General features: G+C 39.2%; 2 protein-coding genes across 6 annotated transcripts in view; one reads left to right on the top strand and one right to left on the bottom strand.

The window, feature by feature from the left end:
• Nucleotides 1–3241: 3241 nt before the first annotated feature.
• On the top strand, nucleotides 3242–11580 carry slc22a6l (solute carrier family 22 member 6, like). Its single transcript, XM_026328130.2, has 11 exons — nucleotides 3242–3631; nucleotides 3885–4385; nucleotides 4469–4572; nucleotides 4777–4931; nucleotides 5128–5296; nucleotides 5433–5556; nucleotides 5643–5758; nucleotides 5871–6085; nucleotides 6203–6311; nucleotides 9033–9236; nucleotides 9469–11580. The coding sequence occupies exons 2-11, from the start codon at nucleotides 3990–3992 to the stop codon at nucleotides 9554–9556; spliced, it is 1680 nt and encodes a 559-aa protein (XP_026183915.1). The 5' UTR covers nucleotides 3242–3631; nucleotides 3885–3989; the 3' UTR covers nucleotides 9557–11580.
• A 959-nt stretch (nucleotides 11581–12539) lies between these two features.
• Nucleotides 12540–21618, bottom strand: part of nrg2a (neuregulin 2a) — a 66461-nt gene continuing 57382 nt past the window's right edge. For 3 of the 5 annotated variants that reach the window (XM_026328128.2, XM_026328124.2, XM_026328125.2), the window contains exons 6-11: nucleotides 21307–21330; nucleotides 19481–19583; nucleotides 19174–19297; nucleotides 18922–19049; nucleotides 18511–18732; nucleotides 12540–14750 (exon numbers count right to left, since the gene is read on the bottom strand). In XM_026328128.2, coding sequence (XP_026183913.1) covers nucleotides 14096–14750; nucleotides 18511–18732; nucleotides 18922–19049; nucleotides 19174–19297; nucleotides 19481–19583; nucleotides 21307–21330 — 1256 coding nt within the window. In that variant the 3' untranslated portion in view covers nucleotides 12540–14095. The remainder of the gene's footprint in view (nucleotides 14751–18510; nucleotides 18733–18921; nucleotides 19050–19173; nucleotides 19298–19480; nucleotides 19584–21306; nucleotides 21331–21618) is intronic. The other 2 variants (XM_026328127.2, XM_026328126.2) reach the window with 1 other exon arrangement.

Here is a 21618-nt window from a genome sequence, read left to right as displayed (position 1 = left end):
AACTGGGACATAAGCAGTATGGGAAACTTTCATTATCTTTTTGGTGTTGAAATGATGAAATTCACCTTGTTCTTGCCTGTCACCTTGTTTTCGTGCAGTTACAGGTGGATGTGGTGTTTTCAGAACATTAATGTTAGTTAAGTTCTGCATGTTAAGTCAGAGACACTTGTGTCAATGGTTAAATACTGACATTTTGACGACAGTAATTTTCCTTTTAACTAATCCATCCTATACATCTGCATGAATAAGTCCAGATGTTAATAGCCTACAAACAGCTGAACTAAATGGTCCATTGACTGTAATGGATTTATATGAAACAACTGAGGCCAATCAGCCAAATGAGCGCTCTATATGGCAGTGTAACTAAAACTATACAGTTTTATTCAAGCATTTTAAAACAGTCTGCAGTAAATAGTGTATTTTTGAAAATGTAACAAAGGAGAAAAATGTTGAGCTTTTCTTGAGTGTTTCTCGTAGTTCTTGTTATTGGACTCAAGCTTGTGCACCTGCACTGCTGCCTGATCATTTTTCTATTTATCTTGGCTTTGCACTGTGAGACAAAAGGTCAGAGAGTTATGTGTTCACTTTTATTTGTTTGTAACTATTAACAGAGCAATAGACACGAGGCATCGGGTGTATCACTGCTGTGATTGTGACTGTGGTGTAAGTGAGGGTTTTCCTGGTGTCATAAATTGTAAGACACCTCCCTTTTCTCAGCCTGCCAGTTTAACAAGTTAAAAGTCCAAGCTCATATAAAACAGGTTTAGATGACGACCACCGACATCTTTAACAGTTTAAAAGGCACATCTCTACACTGGAAAGTCATGACAACATCTTGTCCAGCACCTCAAGAGATGAAATATAGAGAAGCTATCACCCATTATTATAAAAATGTTAAATAGGTTAGTCATTAATGTAAATTATTCAAGGATCAGGATCGCCTTTATTGTCATTTCACAGCGTGAAACAAAATACGATTTTTCAGTCAGCTCCAATCAGTGCTTTAAAAAGAGCCTAATAAATAATAGCTTAGAAAATATATTCTAATTGCTCAGCACTGGCTTAGAATGCCATTGTTTCCTTTATCAGTCACTAACAAAGGAATTAAAATGACTGGATTGTTGACAGAGGTCTATTTATTTCACAGATTTCAGGGAAAATGTCTTTTTGGTCCTACTATTAGTGTGGTTTTATGGATGGATTGCTATGAAATCAGGTACAGACTTCCATGATGCCCAGATGATCCATCCCATTTACCCTCATTATTACCCTTTCATCTACCTCCATCATTAAGTCAAAATATTCATTTGTTTTCTTATAATGACCAAAGAACTGCAAAGCTAATGACAATCCTGTTGTTAAAAGACGGTAAAAGTGGTACAGATTATACTATACCTGTGCAACGTGATGATTTTTGCATTGTCATTTTTTAAAATGTCAGCTTGCAGATGTTACGTATCTCACACTACCATATACTCACACACAGAAAAACAAATAATAATCATAATCCTACCCCCAAAGGTCTAAACACAACAAGACCACTGCAGGTCAACAACAATCACCAACTTGAAATTCCTTCTCAATCTATTTACACAATAACACAAACACACCTATCAGTAGCAGTACTGTCAAAAAACCTTTTACACTTCTGGATCAAACACCTTCCCACAGTAGTAACAAGGCTACATCTACTATATATTCGAACTGAACTGTCACCCATACAGCGACACCCAAGGTTCAACCAGTGAATAACACAGAAACTCTATTTGGCATGCATACACTTTAGCATTGGATTGGATGAGACGGTGTGTCCAAACTTTTCACTGGTACTGTATGTAGGAGCCAAAATGAGTGGCATATATATTCATATAGCCTTTTATATTTGGACACTTGACTATAACATTATAGATGCAGGCTACAAATATAATAAATAAAAGCATCCCCTTTGAAATCATTTTAATTACTATTTTCATTTTTTGTGCTGTGGACTATAAATAATCCAGACCTTTCTACCAGTTTAAGTATTTCCAAAGATCCAGTACAATCACTAAAATGTAGTTACCAAAAAGTCATTACAGCTGCAGTAATAAGTTTATACTGAAAAGGCTTTTTTCTTCCTCAGATTTCCTTTATTTCATTCTTGTGATTCACCAACTTGAATGAAATTCATAAAAACTGAATTGTTTCAATAGTTCTGTCAACAGTTCCCTCAGTCTTTAGTCAATTTAATAATGCCGATGCAGCATTGTTTCAGTTGTTTTTGGAGTTCAGATTTTAGTCACAGCTCCAATGACGTTAAACATTACAGGATCTAACCACATTCATATGTTGACAATTAAAATGTAAGGTCAGGCTGCTGTTAGTTCATTTGTGAGATTAAAAGCATATTTGTTTCCACATAGACAAATATCCATGAGTGTTGTTAACATCGCAGATGGAAATTTAGTCAAACTAAAAGTCATTTAGTCAAAGTCATATTCAATTAGTCTGATCTCCTAGTTGCACCTTGATCCTGGAGATTTCAATATTTCATTTGAACCCAAACTTTAGGCTTAATTATACTTATAGCTATATTCGGTACAGAAGACCCACATGAAGTTGAATCCCTCTGAAGTGGATGGGATCTTTCCCCCAACCGGAGTGTCACAGCTGAAAAAACGAAAAGCCTGCGGTTTCATTCAGCATGACACATGACACCTCATGCTGATCATTACACAAGCACACGCATTCCTCAACAATAATCATCAAGCTACAAACTGACAAAAAAAAAAAAAACTCTCATATATCAGCTACACTTTTACTTTGTCAAACTCAATACAAATATGAAATACAAATCACTGCATTGAAACACAAATCTTTGTGCAGTGCTGTAGGTCTTTCAAACGCAATTCTTGTGTCAATCTGTCAGAACATTTACAACTGTGTCTCGTAGTGACCACATGACTCCATATTCTCTTTTATGGCACACAGGTGACAGGGGATAAGAAAAGGTCATGGGGGCGATGTGCATTTAAATAGTTAATATATAGCATCTTTTGCAGTTAATGCAAAACTCTTACTTTATTTTCTTTTTCAAAATGGCTAAATCCTGATTACTTTAAATCCATGATGATTAAATTAACTAGGAAAGCCTCAGTTACCAATACACACGCAGAGACACTCATGTTGACCCTCACTCTGTCCTTCATATTGAGTAACCAATAAAGGGGAGGGAGCGTGTCTCATTGCAAAGAGGAGCAAGAACTGAGCGTAGTTATATTGGCACTGTGGAAATTAGAGGTCACTTGCATTTAAACACTTCAACCAGACATTGTTGCTGCACAGCAAGGACTCAGCATTCTACCTCAGCGTTCAGTGAATGAGCTGCAAATACCTTGAGAGGCTACACTGCACCTCTAATAATCCAAAGTTCAGAAAAGCCTTTGGAATTTGAGAGCTGATTACTTACTTTAGCACACAGCAGCAACCAGACTGACTTGTTTTTTGGCCTTTTTAGGGGGGATTTTTTGATGTACTGTCTCTGGAACTCTTTTTTAGTGTTTTTTAATTGACAATATTATGTGTTAATTGTTTTAATGAAGGTGCTACAGCCCACATTCTCTCATGTAATCAAAGAAGACTCATTCAGTTGGTAAGTCTGTCAAATATGTGTTAATAATGCTTTAGGGATCATTTCATAAATACATTCCTGCCTGTGTTTTACTGCTCAACTGCTTAAAAATCCTGCATGTTCATGGTATCACTGTAAAGATAATACTGCGTATGTTTTTCTTACCTCTAGTCCAGTTACGTTGGTGCTCTCAGATCCCCAAGCTTTAATATTTAAATGCATATAACATGGGGTTTTCTCTGGCAAATGATTTTTTTCTGCAACATTTTCACAGGTGGTAGAACAAACAGCTCATTCTTTTTTGCACATCCAAGTATTTTAAAAGAACCTATTTCCATTAATATCAAACCACCTCGTGGAGGTCTGGCTGTACAGAATTATGGGTTTTGGTGACCTTCTGGAACAAGTGGGAAGCACAGGGCGCTTCCAGATCCTGCATGTGACCCTCCTAAGCATACCTGTCCTGATGATGGCCAGTCACAACCTGCTGCAGAACTTCGTGGCTGCTGTGCCTCCTCACTACTGCAGAGCACACACAAACCTCTCTCAGTTCCAGCTGAGCCCGGAGGAAACGCTGCTCATCACGGTGCCGCTAGACCACAATGGGAAGCCGCAGAAGTGCCAGCGTTACGTTGCTCCACAGTGGCATCTTCTGGCTAACAATGGGACGGCCGGCTCAGGGGAGCGAGAAGAAGCAGGGGATGCTGACCTGCAGGGATGCACAGATGGATGGTCGTATAACATGACTGACATGAGCTCCACAATCATATCTGATGTAAGCATTCATTTTTCATTGATTTTTAAATATGTATATGTTGTCTTGCCATGTGTGTTAATTTGTGTTTGTGTTTTTTTAAGTGGCATTTGGTGTGTGATCTGCGCTCTTTGAAGCAAATGGGACAAACCATCTACATGGGAGGTGTGCTTGTGGGAGCTTTTGTTTTTGGAGCTCTTTCTGATAGGTAACATTTATATGTGTATTGTATACGATTAAAGGTAACTGGTCAGCAGCATCTTTTTACTGTAATCATTTTTTATATATAGAAAATAAACCTTTTCCATGTACTTCAAAATTCAAAATAGTAATTGTTTATATCCCATTGTAAGAAATAAGTAATTTTATTTGCTGGTGTCTGACCCCATTCTTTGCAAATCTTGGCTCACAGATATGGACGGCGCATCCTCCTGCTGTTTTCTAACCTGCTGATGGCAGTGTCAGGAACATGCGCTGCTTTCTCTCCCTCTTTCTCTCTCTTCTGCCTGTTCCGGTTTGGTTGTGGGATGGCTTTGTCTGGTCTGGGACTCAACACCTTCTCTCTCAGTAAGTTGGTGATCTGGATGGGACAACAATGAGTGTAAATCCTAAATATCAAACATTGCTCAATAAACCCAGGCTAAAGGATTGTATTCTGGGTATTTGGAACTAAGTGAATGCAGTTACAGAGGCATAATGATGGTGCTCTAATCATACAAAATCCCAGAAAACATGTCCTCTTCTGTGATTATTTCATTTTAAGTTGTGGAGTGGATCCCCACACGTGTGAGGACTGTGGTGGGGACTTTAACAGGATACTGTTATACGGTGGGACAGTTGATCCTGGCAGTAATAGCCTACTTCATCCGGGACTGGAGGTGGTTAACCCTGGCTGTGTCTTTGCCCTTTTATGTTTTCTTCCTCTACTCCTGGTGAGATATGCCAAGTATTGAACTGCAATGAAAACTTAGGGTTGCAACTAGAATTACTAAGCTGAATGTTGTAAAGAATCGGCAATGAAATATATAGATGTTATACAACAAATAAATAAAGGAAGATCTCTTGCAGGTGGTTCCATGAATCTTCAAGATGGTTAGTCCTGAGTAAGAAATCTGAACAAGCAATCAAGAACCTCAAAAGTGTGGCCAAATTTAACGGACGCCGAGAAGAGGGAGAAAAAATCAACATTGAAGTAAGAATCTGTTTGTGTTACAGCACCATCTACCTGTGTATAAAATAACTTTGAATTAAGAGAACTCTCTCTCTCTCTATGAATAGATGCTGCAGGAGTCCATGATAAAGGAGATGTCCTGTGCAAAGGGCTCCTACTCTGTCCTGGATCTGTTTCGCACACCCACAATGAGGACTATGACAGTCTGTCTCAGTGCTGTCTGGTACATTTCCTTGAATATTGTCAGAAAAAACTAAAGAAAAAGTCAGTTACAGATTTTTAAGCACAATCTATGAAATTGCAATGACACCATGCATGTTTCTATTTTAACTTAGGTTATCAACCAGTTTTGCCTACTATGGCCTTGCTATGGATTTGCAGAAGTTTGGTGTGGATATCTATTTAATCCAAGTGATCTTTGGAGCTGTTGACATCCCTGCTAAAATCGTCATAACTGTGTCTATGAGTTTTATTGGACGTCGTCCATCACAGTGTGGTGCTCTCATCATCGCTGGAATCACAATTTTTATCAACTTACTTGTACCTTATGGTATGTTGAAACACATGCATACAAGTAGAGGCTGAGTGTGAGGGTGTTTGTGTGCGTGTGTGCACTACGCTATGGTAATGTTGTTCCACAGCAACAACCTCTTTCAATTATGTGCAGATAAGCAGACTGTCCGCACCTGTCTGGCTGTCATGGGTAAAGGTTGCCTTGCTGCATCCTTCAACTGCTGTTATCTTTACTCCGGAGAGCTGTATCCAACCATCATTCGGTAAGTCTTTTCTAACAACAAACATATAATTCATGTAGTTTATTCTAGTTTCTACTGAGAAAATCTTACTTCTCAACTCCTATTTTGCTGACCACACTACTAATCTGGAAGATGCAGACTGTTCCAATACATACCTGGAAAAATAAAAGTGAAAAAACTCACTTGTAGCAACTAATAAAATCTATCAAAATAAAAGTTCCCTGCAAACTACAGCACAGAAGGGCTGTGTGCTGTGAAAGCTACTAGTCTGCTGGTTATGTTAGTAACACATGGCAAATGCTCATGACTGGTGATAAAGATTAACATGTCAAACAGAAGTCACCTTCTACCCAGATGCAATGAAAACATAAAAGTTTAAGATTTTTATATTGTGAAAGACCACTTCATTACATAATCTTGTTTTGTAAGTAGTAATCTTACTTTCAAAACAGTCTTCAAAATATGGGTTCAGTAAGGTATTGGAAACATCTGAGAGGTTTTGGCTCGTGATTGTTTATTCAGTCTGTGATATCTATTTTATGTTTTCCCTAAGTTGTTATTTGCACACTATGCTGATTTCAGTTGACTCAGTCTGGCCATGATTTGCTCTCCTGTCTTACTGACAAAATGTTTCCTGGCAGCTGACCACATGTCTTTATCACATCATTCTCTGGAAACTCCAGATAGTGTACTGTACCAAAATACCTAGAAGGCAGCTTTTTCTGAGTTGTGAGACCAACAAACAAAGGCAAAGCAGGTTTATTTATATAGCACAATGTATACACCGAATAAGTCAAAGTGCTTTACAGAAATAAAAGACAAGTTGAAAGTACATAGGCAAAAATCAAAATGAGAAACAGCAAATAGCAGAAAATGATCTTGAAATGAAATTAAAGGAGAATGAGTGCAGATAAAACACTTTCAGTTGTCATATGCTGCGCTAAAAAGAAAAGTTTTTAGCTTGGACTTAAACATTGGCAGAGATGAGGATTGTCTAACTTCATCAGGAAGACTATTGCAGGTTTTAGCTGCATAAAACTGAAAAGCTGCTTCTCCCTGTTTAGCCCTGACTCTGGGCACGAGCAGAAGGCCTGTCCCTGATGTTCTATTCTCTAGAGAGACAGGAAGCCAGTGCAGAGATCTGAGAACAGGAGTAATGTGGTTGTACTTCCTGGTTCTAGTCAGGACCTGAGCAGCAGCGTTCTGAATGTACTGCAGCTGCCTTACAGCTCGTTTTCAGAGCCCTGCGAGCAGTTACAGTAATCTAACCTGCTGGAGATAAATGCATGGATGAGTCGCTCCAAGTCTGGTTTGGACATGATCCCTTTGATTCTGGCAATGTTTTGAGGTGGTAAAATGCTGATGATGATATTGATTTATTGTGGCTGTTAAAATTTAAGTTTGAGTCCATGATTACCCCTAGATATCTAACCTGATTTGTGGATGCTTTAGTGCTGTGTTGGGGCCTAAAACCTGACTGTTGTTTAGCAGGAGAAAGTCAGTAAGTTGTTGGTAACAACCTTTTCAAGAATTTTGCCTAAAAACGGCAGGTTTGATATGAGCCAGTAGTTGTTCAGTACTGTGGCATCAGGAAAGGCTTGACGAGAGCAATTTTCAAGGCCCTTGGAAATGTTCCAGACTGTAATGACAGGTCTAACTGGGGTGGTCTGCAGAAAGACAAGTGTAGTTGTTGGCCGAGGTGTTAAAGCTGGTGGAGTTTTGATTGATTGAGATACAGAGGTCGTGCTCATGAGTGGCAAAGGGGGTGGTGTTTGCAGGGGGAATGAATTCACTTGGGTCGATGATGATACCCGTGACCTTGCCAGGTTAGGGGTGAGTGGCATCATTTTAATTCCTGATTTCAACAAATTTTCAAAAAGATTTGGAAATCCCATTGGTGAAGCTGGGGATGGCATGGACAATGACGAGTCTGCAGAGGGTGTGGATGCAGTTGGGGGGGGCGGCCAGGGCCTTGGAGGGGCCACCAATGGAGGTGCTGTTGAGGGGGGATGCTTGGCTCATAAGGGGTCCATTGCTGGTGAGGTTTGAGTGCTTTCTTCACTCCTCTATTCTTTCAGAGGAGCCTTTAGCTGTTCAGACGACGGTCCAGACCCAGTCTGGTGCCTCAGAGAGTGGAGGAGGTTATCTCCAAGCAGCAGGATATCTCTGTCCTTTTACATTTGGCACAGATTCTTTGTCTCTGTCTCTCTGACTAGTTTCAAGGCTCCCATTTTTAAAATTATTGTTTTGTTCTTTTTGTATTTGTTTCCTTGTCATAGCAGACATTTCTTGGTCATTATAATTTAGATAAGACAGTGATTGGAACCTGTTACTGAGCTGTATGTTTGATGATGCTACATATGCTCCTGGGGTGCCAGCATTCTTCTGTCTAATTCTGTGATGCTCTGGCTTGGCACCAAGTTTATGCCAGGTGGCTTCATTTTGATCAATTCCCACTTTTGAAAGTTTTGGGAAAGACACTGTATCGTCCGGGTTCAGAGTAGCATTTTGGTCGTCATAGCATTTATTATTGAGAGTAGGTTTTGCCTTCTTACCTTCTGGGTCTGAACAGGAGCGTGTTGTGACGTCCTTTTTTTAAGCTGTGTTCAAACAATCAAGGTTCAGTTAAACAGTAACCCTCTGACTATATTGTATCTCAGGGTTAGAGTTCATTCTTCTTTTGAAAAAAACAACTCAATAAATCCATTTCATGACATTTAGTAATTGTACTTTCTCCTTCAGTCAGAATGGCATGGGCTGGGTATCCATGATGGCTCGTGTGGGTGCCATGGTGGCCCCTATGGTTCTCCTCATGGGTGATTACATACCTTGGCTGCCGGGGTTAATCTACGGGGGAGCTCCGATCCTCAGTGGGTTGGCAGCGATATTTCTTCCAGAAACACTTGGCTCACCTCTTCCTGACACAATACAGGATGTGGAGGACAGGTAGGATCGCACTCCAGGACAATGTGTTCCTCTTCTTGTATCTCTGCATGTCCTGAAATCAAAACTTAGATTTCGGTAATAGCCCACAATAGGTATCATATGTACAGTAAGAAAACAAACTAATTGAAAGTGTCCATCAAAATGGTTCACCCACAGAAAACCAGAGTTATATGTACATATAGAGAGAAAGAAAACAGATTTACCTATATGTGCATTTCTATTTTCAACACAGAGGATCTGGGAGAAGCTCCAAAAAGTCACCAAAGGAAGCAATTGTCTTGCAAGACACCCAGGAGAATTTCCTCAAGCAGGCTGCCTGAAGGCATCTGTATTGTACTGCTGATGTTTGTTCTGACATGTTAATGAAAGTAGAGTTGGTGCCTTTTCTCTGGCCTGTTTTTGTTGTTTGATTTCCTTGAAGATTTGTGTGTGTGTGTGTGTGTGTGTGTGTGAGGGTGTGTGTGTGTGTGTGTGTCTTATAACTACTGGACAAAATGCAGCTGCAATGGTATTTTTGGACAGGTAAATATGTCAAAGCTTGAATGACTACAGACAATCAAATATTTGTTATACAGGAACTTTAAGGACTGTAGTTTGAACCAGTTATATTTTATATTTCAAATATATGAATTTAAAAAAAATCACAGGTTACAGACTATGCTATGCTTTCACTGCTGTTTTTATAACTTCCTATTACTTTATATGAAATCCTGCATTTGTAAACACAAATATATTATGCCTTGTATGTATTACTTATCTTATGGTTTAAGCATGATTTCTTACTAACATCCTTTATAAATATTCTGAATCACTGTCAAAGATATTGAAACTAAACTCACATGAAGATCCTGCTTGGTTAAAGGCAAAAAATATAAATATCTATAGATTTAATCTAAATATGGTGAAAACAGCAACGCCCAATGGGAGCCAGAAATACAACAGCAACAGCAAAAAAATTAGTTTGTCTCATCACACAATGACTGGGCCTGATCTGTCATTTTTTAAATAGGCTACATCAGTGAGTAAACCTACCTTTCTCCAAAAAAACTATAAAGGTCAAAATGGTTAAAGTACTATTGCCATTTTTATTTCTCTGTATTGTTTCCTTTGTGTTCTCATGACATCCCCTGGTATAAAAGACCAAATCATGGGAATCCATATATGCTCACTGAGTATATGCAGGCAGAATTTAAGCTGTTTATTTTTTATTTTTTTTTTTTCAGAAGGCGTAAGTTTGTGCATGACGCTAAGTTAGACTATATGACAATCTATTGTGTTAGATTTTGCAAACTTAATTTCAAAATTCAGTCCATTTTAGTTTATGTTTTTGCTGATTCTTGTTTCATTGCTCTTTAATGTGACTTTCTCGAGGGACAGCTGAGGCTCTGACGTCATTCCACCCCCGCCATCTTCACTGCAGAGAAATGCCAGGTTGGGCCAAAACAAACTGTGAAAGGAAAAATCGTGTTTGATGTTTCTCCACACTGGATAAACATTTTAAAACAACAGCAAATTTAATATTTAAAACATTAACCATCTTATGTTTAATTCAGTAACTTACTTATAAAAGTGCTCAAAACTGCAATCTTAATCTGTTTCCATAAACTCCACTCATATATCCTTGTGGTGTGTTTCTGTGAAATGAGGAAGTACACTTAGATACAACTTAAATCTTGTAAGAGGTGAACTCTTCTGGTTTTATGCCTGAAGAATCTTGCTGCTGCGACACCATCTAGTGTTGTCTCCATGCTATTACAGCAGCTGCACTGAATGACAAGATTTCTAAATAAACGGTCTGCTGGACAAACTGAGTTGCATTTCCGGCTGATATGATTAATTCAATTGCTTAGTTGTCAATTTGTCATTTACTTTAACAGGCAATTAAAAACTATTTTACAAATATGCACTGGACTTTAATAAGAAGTAGTTGTTAGGAGTTCCTTCTACATAATTGCATTCATCCGATAATGGACAACAATTCTGGAGAGCAACCAAGATTTAAATTAAACAGGAAATTAAATACAGTGACAGTTATTGAGCAAAGACTGGTTTCAATTTGAGGATTGCCTCATATTTCTTTCCTTTGAAGTTTTTTTTTTTTTTTTTTTACAATGTATGAGTTCAGGGAGCAGAGTTACTATCAAACAATATTTTGTTATATTAAAAAACCCAATAACCATATTAAATAGATCTTATTTCTCAATTGCATTTTATGTGTGTACCCCTGAGACGCACTGTATATCATATGCACCATGCCAGGCAAGTCCAACCTTAAGCTGAGCTAGAAAAAAGATATATTTCTGCAGAAATAACTACATCATAAAATGATATGAATAAAGATTTATTTTCTCATATGAACAGGTGGATTCATTTTTCATTTTATTTTACAATCTATGACAATCTCGCATTTTTTCTTTTTTTCTAGCATATTTCAGGAATGACATGGGGAAAGGTTCTTTTTTATTGCTGAATGTTAAATGAAATACACTTTCACTGACTGGAAAGAATTGTCTGCTGCTTTTTTACCATGCACCCATCTAACCTTGACCACAAGGACATGCAGAGGAGAGGTGTTCAAACATTTCAAGCGAGGGTGGGGTCAGGTGGGGTGAGGGTCATAAAATTAAACAGAAGAGACTGGCAGGACGTGCCTGGTAGCATCTCAATTGGGTGAGAGGACTGGCAAAGTGAAGGAAGTATCACATTTAAACTAGAGGAGCACTGTCTTCTTTTGCATTTTTTAAACATACAAAATTAGACCCAGAGGTGAGAAACTTAATGAAATATCTGCAAGTGAGGTGTGACCAGAAACCATTCTCTATATCAGTGCCAATGTGTATTTATCATATAGCAGGTAGAATTGCAGATCAATCTTTAAGAATTTTTAAATCACCTGATAATTCAACCTCCAGTTGTTGTTTTAATCAGTAGAAACACACCAACAGTGATGAAACATCATCGTCTGTTGTCTCTCACTGAAATTTCCTGAAATATCATCAGCATTTTCTTCAGTGGAGGACAGAGGGCTTAAATATTTTACTTTTTGAATTATTATCATTTATGGACTAAATTTGAAATGACTACATCTGTTAACAAGACAAAGCAGTACACAGTACTATTGGAGGAGACACTATTTGAAAGCTATGTGACATTACTTGGATGAGTGCATATAAGGTGGAGCAGTCTAAACCAAGTGATAAAATAATTCATGGACACTGGATATTCAGTGAACATGAGCATGTGAACAAGAAAGGCTGACAACTTGATAGATGGCTGCATAATGGCTTTAAAAAATAACTCATGTACTGTAAATATGCATTTATATCATGTTATTTCATTATACACTACTGTATAGGCATCACATAGTTTTTTCACACACAACACACTACAGTCATCTCTTAGAAAATGATGTAATCAAACAGCAAAATATAAAGTTTGCATATTTTTGCATGATCCTCCAAAGTTTCACAGCTATTTCATTTATATTGACTAGTATGTTCTGTATTGTTCTCCACGGAGCTGCATCCACTTGGCTTGCCTTCTCTCTGTATGTGAGTGTTCAGGGAACTGGTAGACTGTATGTTAACATTTAGGTCCTCAACATCTGAGAACCTTAGTCTTAGGTAGACCTTAAGAGGAAGAAGGTGAATGAGGTGGGTGGGGGCATGTAGAAATCCTGAGACACTGTGTGGCTTTTAACATGAGCCACAAAAAACAGAATGGACACAGAAGGATGATGAGGCATGGGATTAGGGGTGGAGGTGAATGGAAAACAGATGGAATCCTTTTGTTTTGTCACCACCTTTGATGGCATGGGTCACCCTGTGCCAAGAGGCTCAGTGTTTACTGGCCTCATAACAGGCTAACATGAGGAAAACCTGCTGAGAAATAAAAGGGACTTAACTGGGGCAGGTTGGGACAGGGACAGAATAGCTGTAAACACATTGAGCAATGACCTGTATAACATAAAATCCTGAAGCAGCCTTACCTGTCCACCTACACTGCAGGTCACTGTTCTGATAAACTACTGTTCTGTGAACCTCTGAGACACTCTTCTATCAGCTCTGCTGAGACACCAGTAGACCCACAGTTTTTACGTTACCACAACAAACAATGAAATTCACCTAACAATCACAAATACATGCAAGCAAACTGCCGTGCATACGCGCACACATACAGGCATTTACGCACGCGTGCGCACACACGCGCACACACACACACACACACACACCCATTCACGCACACACACAAAGCACACTCTTCTGTCATTCGCTCGTTCTTTCTCTTGGTAGACATTAGTCAGAGGGCAAAAAGGATTTACATTGTATTTATCAGGCGTTCTATTAGATCCCAAATCATAAACCCTACAGGCGAATCATATTAATGTAAACATACACTTTATGTCGAAGTGGTTTATATTGCATGATATGGAAGGGGTTATGTTCCAGCGGGGCTAAATTCCTCAAAGTATGCAACTTGGAAAGAAAGTAAAACAGGAAACCAGAGAGGGAAAAAAAACATAACTGTGTATAAAAAATGAGGCGTCCATATATAAGAAAGGCTACAAAAACCTCCACTGGCCCTCTGGCATCGGCATACAGCAAAAGGCACCACAATATTACTCTATTTTTTACGTTGTGAAAAAACTGGCACATCTTTTTATGCTGTAAATCAAAATGTACATATAAATAGAGTTTTCCCTATAAAAAAGTCTTTGCTGTTAACTAGTAGACAACTTTTGCTAAAATGAAAATAAATATTTCATTTGTTTAGAATATCTGTCAGTTATATAAAATAAAAATATTTCTTATAGATGCAGGTCTATACTATATTGATTTTTGTTGGTTCAGTTTCACTCTTTAGTGGGGTGTATTGTCCGGTTTGGAGCGTGAGTGTGTGAGTCTCGTATGCATGTTCCCATGCCCACTGTGCCGCCCTGATGAGCGAGAAGTCCGACTGTCCGCCGGCCTGTAGATGGTAGAGGGCTCAGCATTCATATTCTGCATACTGAGGAAGGGCGTGCTCTCACCGTCGTCCTCTGACTCACTATCTGTTAGGCAGCTTCGAGACCCATAGTCCCGAGATGCCTCATATCCACGTGGGGCCACGTGGCCATTTAGTCTGGATCTTCGCCAGCGTCGGCTACCAGTTCCACTGGACCCACTTCTCTTTGGTTGCTCCCGAGAGGAGAGATACTCCTGGGTGGTCTCATAGTCTTCGTCCTCAGCCAGCCGGTAGGGGCTGGAGGGCAGGCTGCCCCTGCTGTCATTTAGATAGGTACGGCGCTGCTGCCGGTAGGGCTCCTGACACTGGGCATCATGTAGGGGCACCTGATAGCGGCACAGCAGAGGCTGGTCATCCTCCAAAGGGTAGGGATTGTGGACAGCAGGAGGGAGAGACATGGCATGGCTGGCATTGGGAGATGTGATTTGGAAGGTAGGCACCTGCGGGGGCAATGAGTAATGCAAATCCACTGGCGAGAGGCGGGCTGGTGTCGTCAGGGCTGACACATATCTGTGGTAAATACAGAGCAGGAGGAAAGGAAAGAGTTAAGTAGAGAACTACAGTATACAAAAGAGACGGAAAAGTGGAAACAATATTTTACTTACATAGATTTTTATATTGAGCTACCTCAGGGCTACTAAGGTAAGTAGAACACTGGACAGAGTGACTGGGCAACTTTGAATTAACTATTATTTATTAAAAAAAAAAAATCTCAAATGTTTTTAAAGAAGGTTCTTTAATAGCATCAAGGCAGACATTTTTGGAAATGTGTTTTTACTCTCACCAAGCTTCTGCACCGCAGAATGTAGTTCACTGTTAATGCTCATATTAAGGACCCTTGAATTGCTGGTTTTGACTGGTTTTCTTCCTTCTGCACAACTGAAATGTTGCTAATGTGTTGGTAACTCAATACTAGCAGAAGCTTCCTCTGATGTCCCTCAAGGATCAATCCTGGAACCTCTTGTTTTGGTTTTGTTGTTATCCTTAATATCATTGGATCTGGTAAATGTTAGATCCCAAGACTCAGGACTAGGCAGAGGTAGTCAGGTCAAGCATCATAAGACAACTGGTTAGTGTTAGGGTGAAAGATAGGTTCAGATTAAAATACAAAAACCCAAGTCACTCCAGAATCAACTCCCTGCGTTAACCCTTATAACACAGAACACATATGGTTTGCATAAGTGAAACTGCTATTGTTATGTCTATTAATATTGGTGCTCAAAATTCTTCAACAGGCTCCTTTTACTCCTGACTTTGAACTTAAATAGACATGTAAGGCATTCAGTATTCTATATAACAGATATTTGCCTTGGTTTTTTGATGATCACATGAGCATCTGAAGTAGTTTACACCAAACCTCAGCCTAGGGTTCGCAGTCAGCTGTATTTTCTGCCCATCACGTTAAAGACTGACTGTAATTAAGTTGTCCTCTAGAACCCCAAGGCTCTGGACCAACTTGCCAAACAAGATCACCCAGTCAGCTAATTTTCCTACTTTACACATTTAGTAAAAAACATTTTAAGTTGCATGCTAGTGTAGAGGCTGATTGCCATTCATACCATAATATTCCCACCTCTCTTCAATACCTTACCCCAGGGGTGCCCAACCCATGTTCCATGTTGTTTTCCAACTATTTCTGCCCTATCCACTGTTGAATACCTGGATCAGGTGTGTTCAGCCAATCGGAAGCTGGAAGATACCAATTCATTTTGTTCCCCCAACTCAAACTGTATTTGCCCAAATTAGTAATGTCTTGAACTCTAAAACCCTTAGAAGCTCATGGCTATTATTGGGTATTAGACAATTTTCTACAGTCATAACACCCTACTAAACATTAAGGTGAAACTTTTGAAAGGCAACATATCATTTACATATCAATGATTCATTGTGGTTTAGAGTCTTTGGAGCATCTGATTATTGCCTTTAGGAAACTCCAACAGGCCGTGTGAGACACCAACCTGAGATATTCCCACCACACTGATTCTGCTGACGTAAAACCTATTGTCATCATGGAAGAGGTGTTTTTTTTTTTTTAACCTGGGATGACTCTGGAGGGGATGTTAGTTATGCAACATCGCTCTACATAACAACTTAGTGGCCACGGCCCTATTCATGCACACGTTTCTTTGTGCTGGTTGTATTAATATCTCAACAAGAACGGTAACTCAGGTACATAAAAACAAGACGCATCTTGTCCAGTTAGCTTTTTATCTGTTGTAGACATTGGTTATTTGCTTTGGATACTATTTATATAGAGATCTTGTGCATACGATAGTCAATTTTATTTTTCAAGTTCTTGTAATTTATATTATAGTTGAGCTTTAGCTGCACCCAGTAGCTGGTGAATACACTTTGTGAGTCAGGTAGTCACTTTTAGGAGGTGTTTACTCCTTTACAATACTTTACAAACACATGCAAGCAATAAAGGCTTTGCTACTCTGCTTTCATATTGGCTCAAATGTATAAAGATAAACATGTGATGATTTTCATATTTCACACTTCACGTATGCATTCTGCAGGAACGCCAGCCATGTATCACCAAGCTTAAATTTTGTTCCAACATTAATGTGTTACATTAACTTTACATCTGGTCCTAACTGTGCCTTTTATAGGCTTGAATGTTATGCAGCTTGTCCAACCAAAAGACACACAGGCAGGAGTCACTGCAGTTGTTCTGAGTTCACTGTGCACGAAGATCCAGTGGATACTTCTGAACTGCATACGTTTTTAAATAAATGTAGCTTGACATAGCTGTCAGCTGTGCACAATTAAGTGCTTCCTATGACAACCCTGTAGAAGTGTTTAATAGTAATTCAGGAGACAAGTTGAGTAAGTTATAAAAAAGAAAAACGCAGAACATCTTCATGCATCACAACACATAGCATGTTTTTTCAGACCTTCAAAGCAAAGTCTTCAATTACAGCGTCAACAAAGACATACTTGCTCTGCCTACCTAGGCCATTAGTCACTTCCTTAAAAAAATATGCGTGCTAATAGTAAAACTGCCAGATAACTGATGTTTTGATGCTTAAACATAAACTCCATGATGTTAGAATAGGGCTCCCTCATGCTCGCATATCCCAAGATTTTGTCCCAGCTCACATGTAGTGAATGATGGATGTTCAGCTGTGAACTGTGTTAGATTTCAAAATCAGCAGTGAGCAGGGAGGGCATTTTAGGATTTGAGGAGAGTGGGGGTGGTCACTACTGGGCCCTATACCAAAACAGGGAGTGTATCTTAGGCACTTAAAAAGCAAGTTCAAAAGTAGGCCATGGGTGACATTGAATACATCTAAAGTAGAGAGCATGTGGAAGGCCTGGAAAGCACATTATTTGGAGTGAATCAACTGAACTGTCAAGTTATAGTCCATGTTAAAGGAACAGTTCAACATTTTGGGAAACATGCTTGTTTGCCATTTTGCCCAGAGTCATCTGATAAGATCGATATCTTTGAGCCTTCAGTACTGAAATAGCTGCAGCATAAATACATAGGCCATGGAGTTGATAAAAAGTATATTTCCTTACTTACAGATAGCGTTTCTTCCTGCTCCTAGACTATGTGCAAAGCAAAACTAAAAACATCTTAGAAGTATCTCTGTAATGCAGATATAAAACTAATATCTGTGTTTCCCAAAATGTCACATTGACTCTGGAATAGAAGGCAGAACCCCAAGGCAGATCTCAGACACTCCCACCCCCTCCAGCCAGGAGAGTTTCAGTGCAGAGCTTCAACACTAACAATCAGGCCACCAAAATAGCTAAACACAATGTGGGGCAGCTACATTTATTCAGAACTTCAGTGTGAAGTATTACAGTTGGCAGTGTGTGTGTGTGTCTGTGCATTGTGTGTCTACAGGAATACTCAAATTAAGTGTAAAAAATATACAAGCGCTGCACTTTAAAATGTCTCAGAAAGATGAATGTTAAAACAGATGCTGGTAGCAATAAGGTTACAGAAGTGTTCAAGGTCATATAGAACCTATTTATAATGAACTTATTCACTTATCCACTGAACTTCGAACTGCCCTGCTAGGGAATAAGTACAGTAGCTGTATGCACAGACTTCCCATTAAAATAAATACTGTTTCTCACACTTGCCTACCTTAGCGTATTTCATCATCATGTCTGCTGTGTGTCTGTTTCCACTGAGTCTCTCAGAGTGCCCTGACTGGCCTCTCGAGGCTGAGAGAGAACCAGCAGAGAGAGGAAACTTCTCAAAATGTTCACAACAAACCCACTGCCATATTAGCCACACAGGCCTGTTTCCCACCTGTCGCTGTGAGGCGAGTCTCCCAGTGAGTCAAAGGAGTCCCCGTACTGCAGGCCTGGCCGATGGGGGTCAGAGTAACCACAGTGTGCAGCGCGCCGTGCCCGTGCCTCCATGCACGCAGGACTGCTGCATTTACTGGTCCCCACTGATGATGACATCATTCCCGGAGAGTCAGAGAGGACACTGTCAGAGTGCTCCAGGCTCCATGTTCGTTCCTCTTGTCTGACATAAAAAAAAAAAAAAAAAAAAAAAGGTGTTAACCAGCATGGCTGCTCATTCTTGTTTCTGTCCATTTGTCAAATAGAAACTTGAAAATCACTGGACCTGTTTCCCAGAGGCAGGGGAATTATCAATTAACCAGATGTTACAGTTACAAAGTTACAGTACATGGAACACATGTTGCATCCTTACCTGTTTGTTGATGAATGGGCTCGTGTGGAAGAGTTGTGAGATCTGGAAGAGGCATGGCTGGCAGGGAACGATCCCTCTGTTGCAGGCCGTATGACTCGTTCAGTTGCAGGAACATTCTTTGATATGTACTGTGTATGGAAGATGAAGAAATGTGAACAAAGATAAGCTTTGATTACATAACCAAGCATAATACTTAGTGCACATCTGTATATGTATATATTAACAACTTAAGGAATACTTTCAGAAACTCACATCCACCATAGGGATTTCCTCTGGGCCTGGTCCTGGGTGATTGGGTCCGTTAGCTAGGTTACGATTGGGATGTTCTGGACACATGTTTTGTCGCAGATGATTGTGCATCTTCTTTCTTTGTTTCCTGTAGAGTAAATATCAGTCAGTGATTTATTTGAACTTATTCTGTAACTTATTCTGCCTACCTGTTCTGCATATTACAGGCATTGTTAAACAGTATGTCAGTGGCATGAGTATAAGTTAAATATAGCAGGAAAGGCTACATGTTCAGTAATAATGAGCTGATCCCTTTATTGGCTGGACTTACTTGGTTTTACAGTAGGCAACCACGCACACGATGCCCACCACCAACAGAGCCACACAAATACCCGTGATTGTCAGGACTCTTTTCTGGTAGAGTTCCTCTGCCTCTGTTAACATCACACCGACAGATACACAGATGCACCCACACACACCACATGCACACAGTGAGAGAAATAACAGGAATAAAAAAAAAATAAAAATAAAAAATCAGTCTCTTGAAGGTGCAGGTTGCTACTTTTTCACTGTACATTTACATTTCTTTCTATTTTTGACTAAATCCTGAGCAGTATGAGGCTTCATCTTGCCTTCCCTGACAACTCGCTTCACAGTCAAACGTCTCCTCTCACGTAATCACAAATACAACAGATGTTGTTGCTCCCTGTGCTGCAGTAAAGCAGCGCAGGTGGGGGCAGAAGCTCAGCAATAGTTGACGTCTTTTGAGTGACTGTATTCTCTAAGAATCCAAGCAATTTTAAATACAATTTCTATAATGGTTCAGGTGTATGATGACTGTCAAAACTGTAGTACTCCACCAGTACACAGCTGACATAGTCTTCTGATTTTGGAGTTGAATTACTCAATTTTCATAAGATTATCAGGATGCAGCGGTATTCTTGGCACAGAAGTCTTCATCTACTCAGGCATTTAGTAAACACAATAATGAAATCTTATATTACAACAGTTTATGAAATTTTTAAATCAAACATCATGAAAAATGAAACTGGAGAATTACTGATTGATGCTTTTTGCCTTTTCCAGAGAAGAACTTTTGTGATGTTGAGGTAGACTCTTTATTTCCCCAGTGGAAAAGATGGAGAAAAGAGGTAGTGTGGTCTATAATAAATAATGTAATTAAATGAATAGAATATGTATAACTTCCAGCTGAGGCTTCCTCTTTTAATTCACCAGTAGCCATTTTACATCAGCGTGCCAATTTGTGTCAAGTTTCTGACACCCCAAATAAATCACTTAAGTCAGTTTATTTATAGGAGCATGCTGGATAATATTTAAACTATTTGGCTTGTTATCTGCTGATAATGAATTTCATGCAGAAGAAATGATACTGGTGTTTTTATAATAACCAAATATCTTCGTGGTCCAGTAAATAAATGTCCTCATCACTTATTATATATTAATGTATAATTACGTGATCTCAACCACTAAAGTACTTTTCTGGAAATGTTAGCAGAAAACAAGAGCTAACAATGAAGAAGGACGAAAATAGCAGGAGATAGAAGAAAAATGCGACTGCGTTTTCTAAATATAGCATTGCATGCTCACATCACAGCAACTAAGGGATAGGCCTACTTCAAACACAGGTATTATATTTTACACTTTATACTTTAGTTACACTTCATCTATTCTAATGATGGGGTGATGCAAGAAAAATGGACAATATTGCTCAAAAATAAAGGCAAAGAAAAACATGTAAAGATGGTCATGAGAGAATGGAAGATTGCATAAACACATGTGGTAGCAACAAACATGATAGATCATGCTTGGTACAGATGAAAGGAGGAATCAAAAGAAAAGTCTGTCGCAAAGGGAAGATATGCTCTGTTAACTAGTCATACTTTTTCATTACACATGTATAAAAGGTGCAAGTGATTACATCCATGTTAATGATGCTTGATGGATATTTGGCTAAATTGACTGAGGGTTTGTCATTCTGATGAGTTATGGTATGATTGATTGAGAGACTGAACGGTTAATCGAGGCACAAAATGCTTTACAGTTCACACCAGAGACGAAACGGGAGCATGTCAAAACAGTGGACGTCTATTTAGTAGGTATTTCTAGGACTGAGAATCAAAATAGATTGTTTCATACCCATAAATTCAATCCCAAGATGCTCTGCCATTGCAGAGGGTTGACAGTTGGAAGAAAAAAAGAAACAAAATTGCAGATTAAGAAAGTGCCACCTTCTAACATATAGTGGAGCAACCAAAACTAGACATTACAGCAACTGAGACAAAAAAAATGTGTCAGTAATTGTCAGAACAACATGGTCAGTAATATCAAAGACTTAGAGCATGCAACACACACATCAGACCACGCTACTAGATTACACGACTATCCAGCTGCCATTATAACACTATAATATTTACGACTAATATGGTTTCATTCAATTTCTTTTAATAT

This window comes from Mastacembelus armatus, chromosome 14 (genome assembly GCF_900324485.2).
Source record: "Mastacembelus armatus chromosome 14, fMasArm1.2, whole genome shotgun sequence".
NCBI classification, from domain to species: Eukaryota; Metazoa; Chordata; class Actinopteri; order Synbranchiformes; family Mastacembelidae; genus Mastacembelus; species Mastacembelus armatus.
This window is presented reverse-complemented; position numbering and strand designations above follow the sequence as displayed.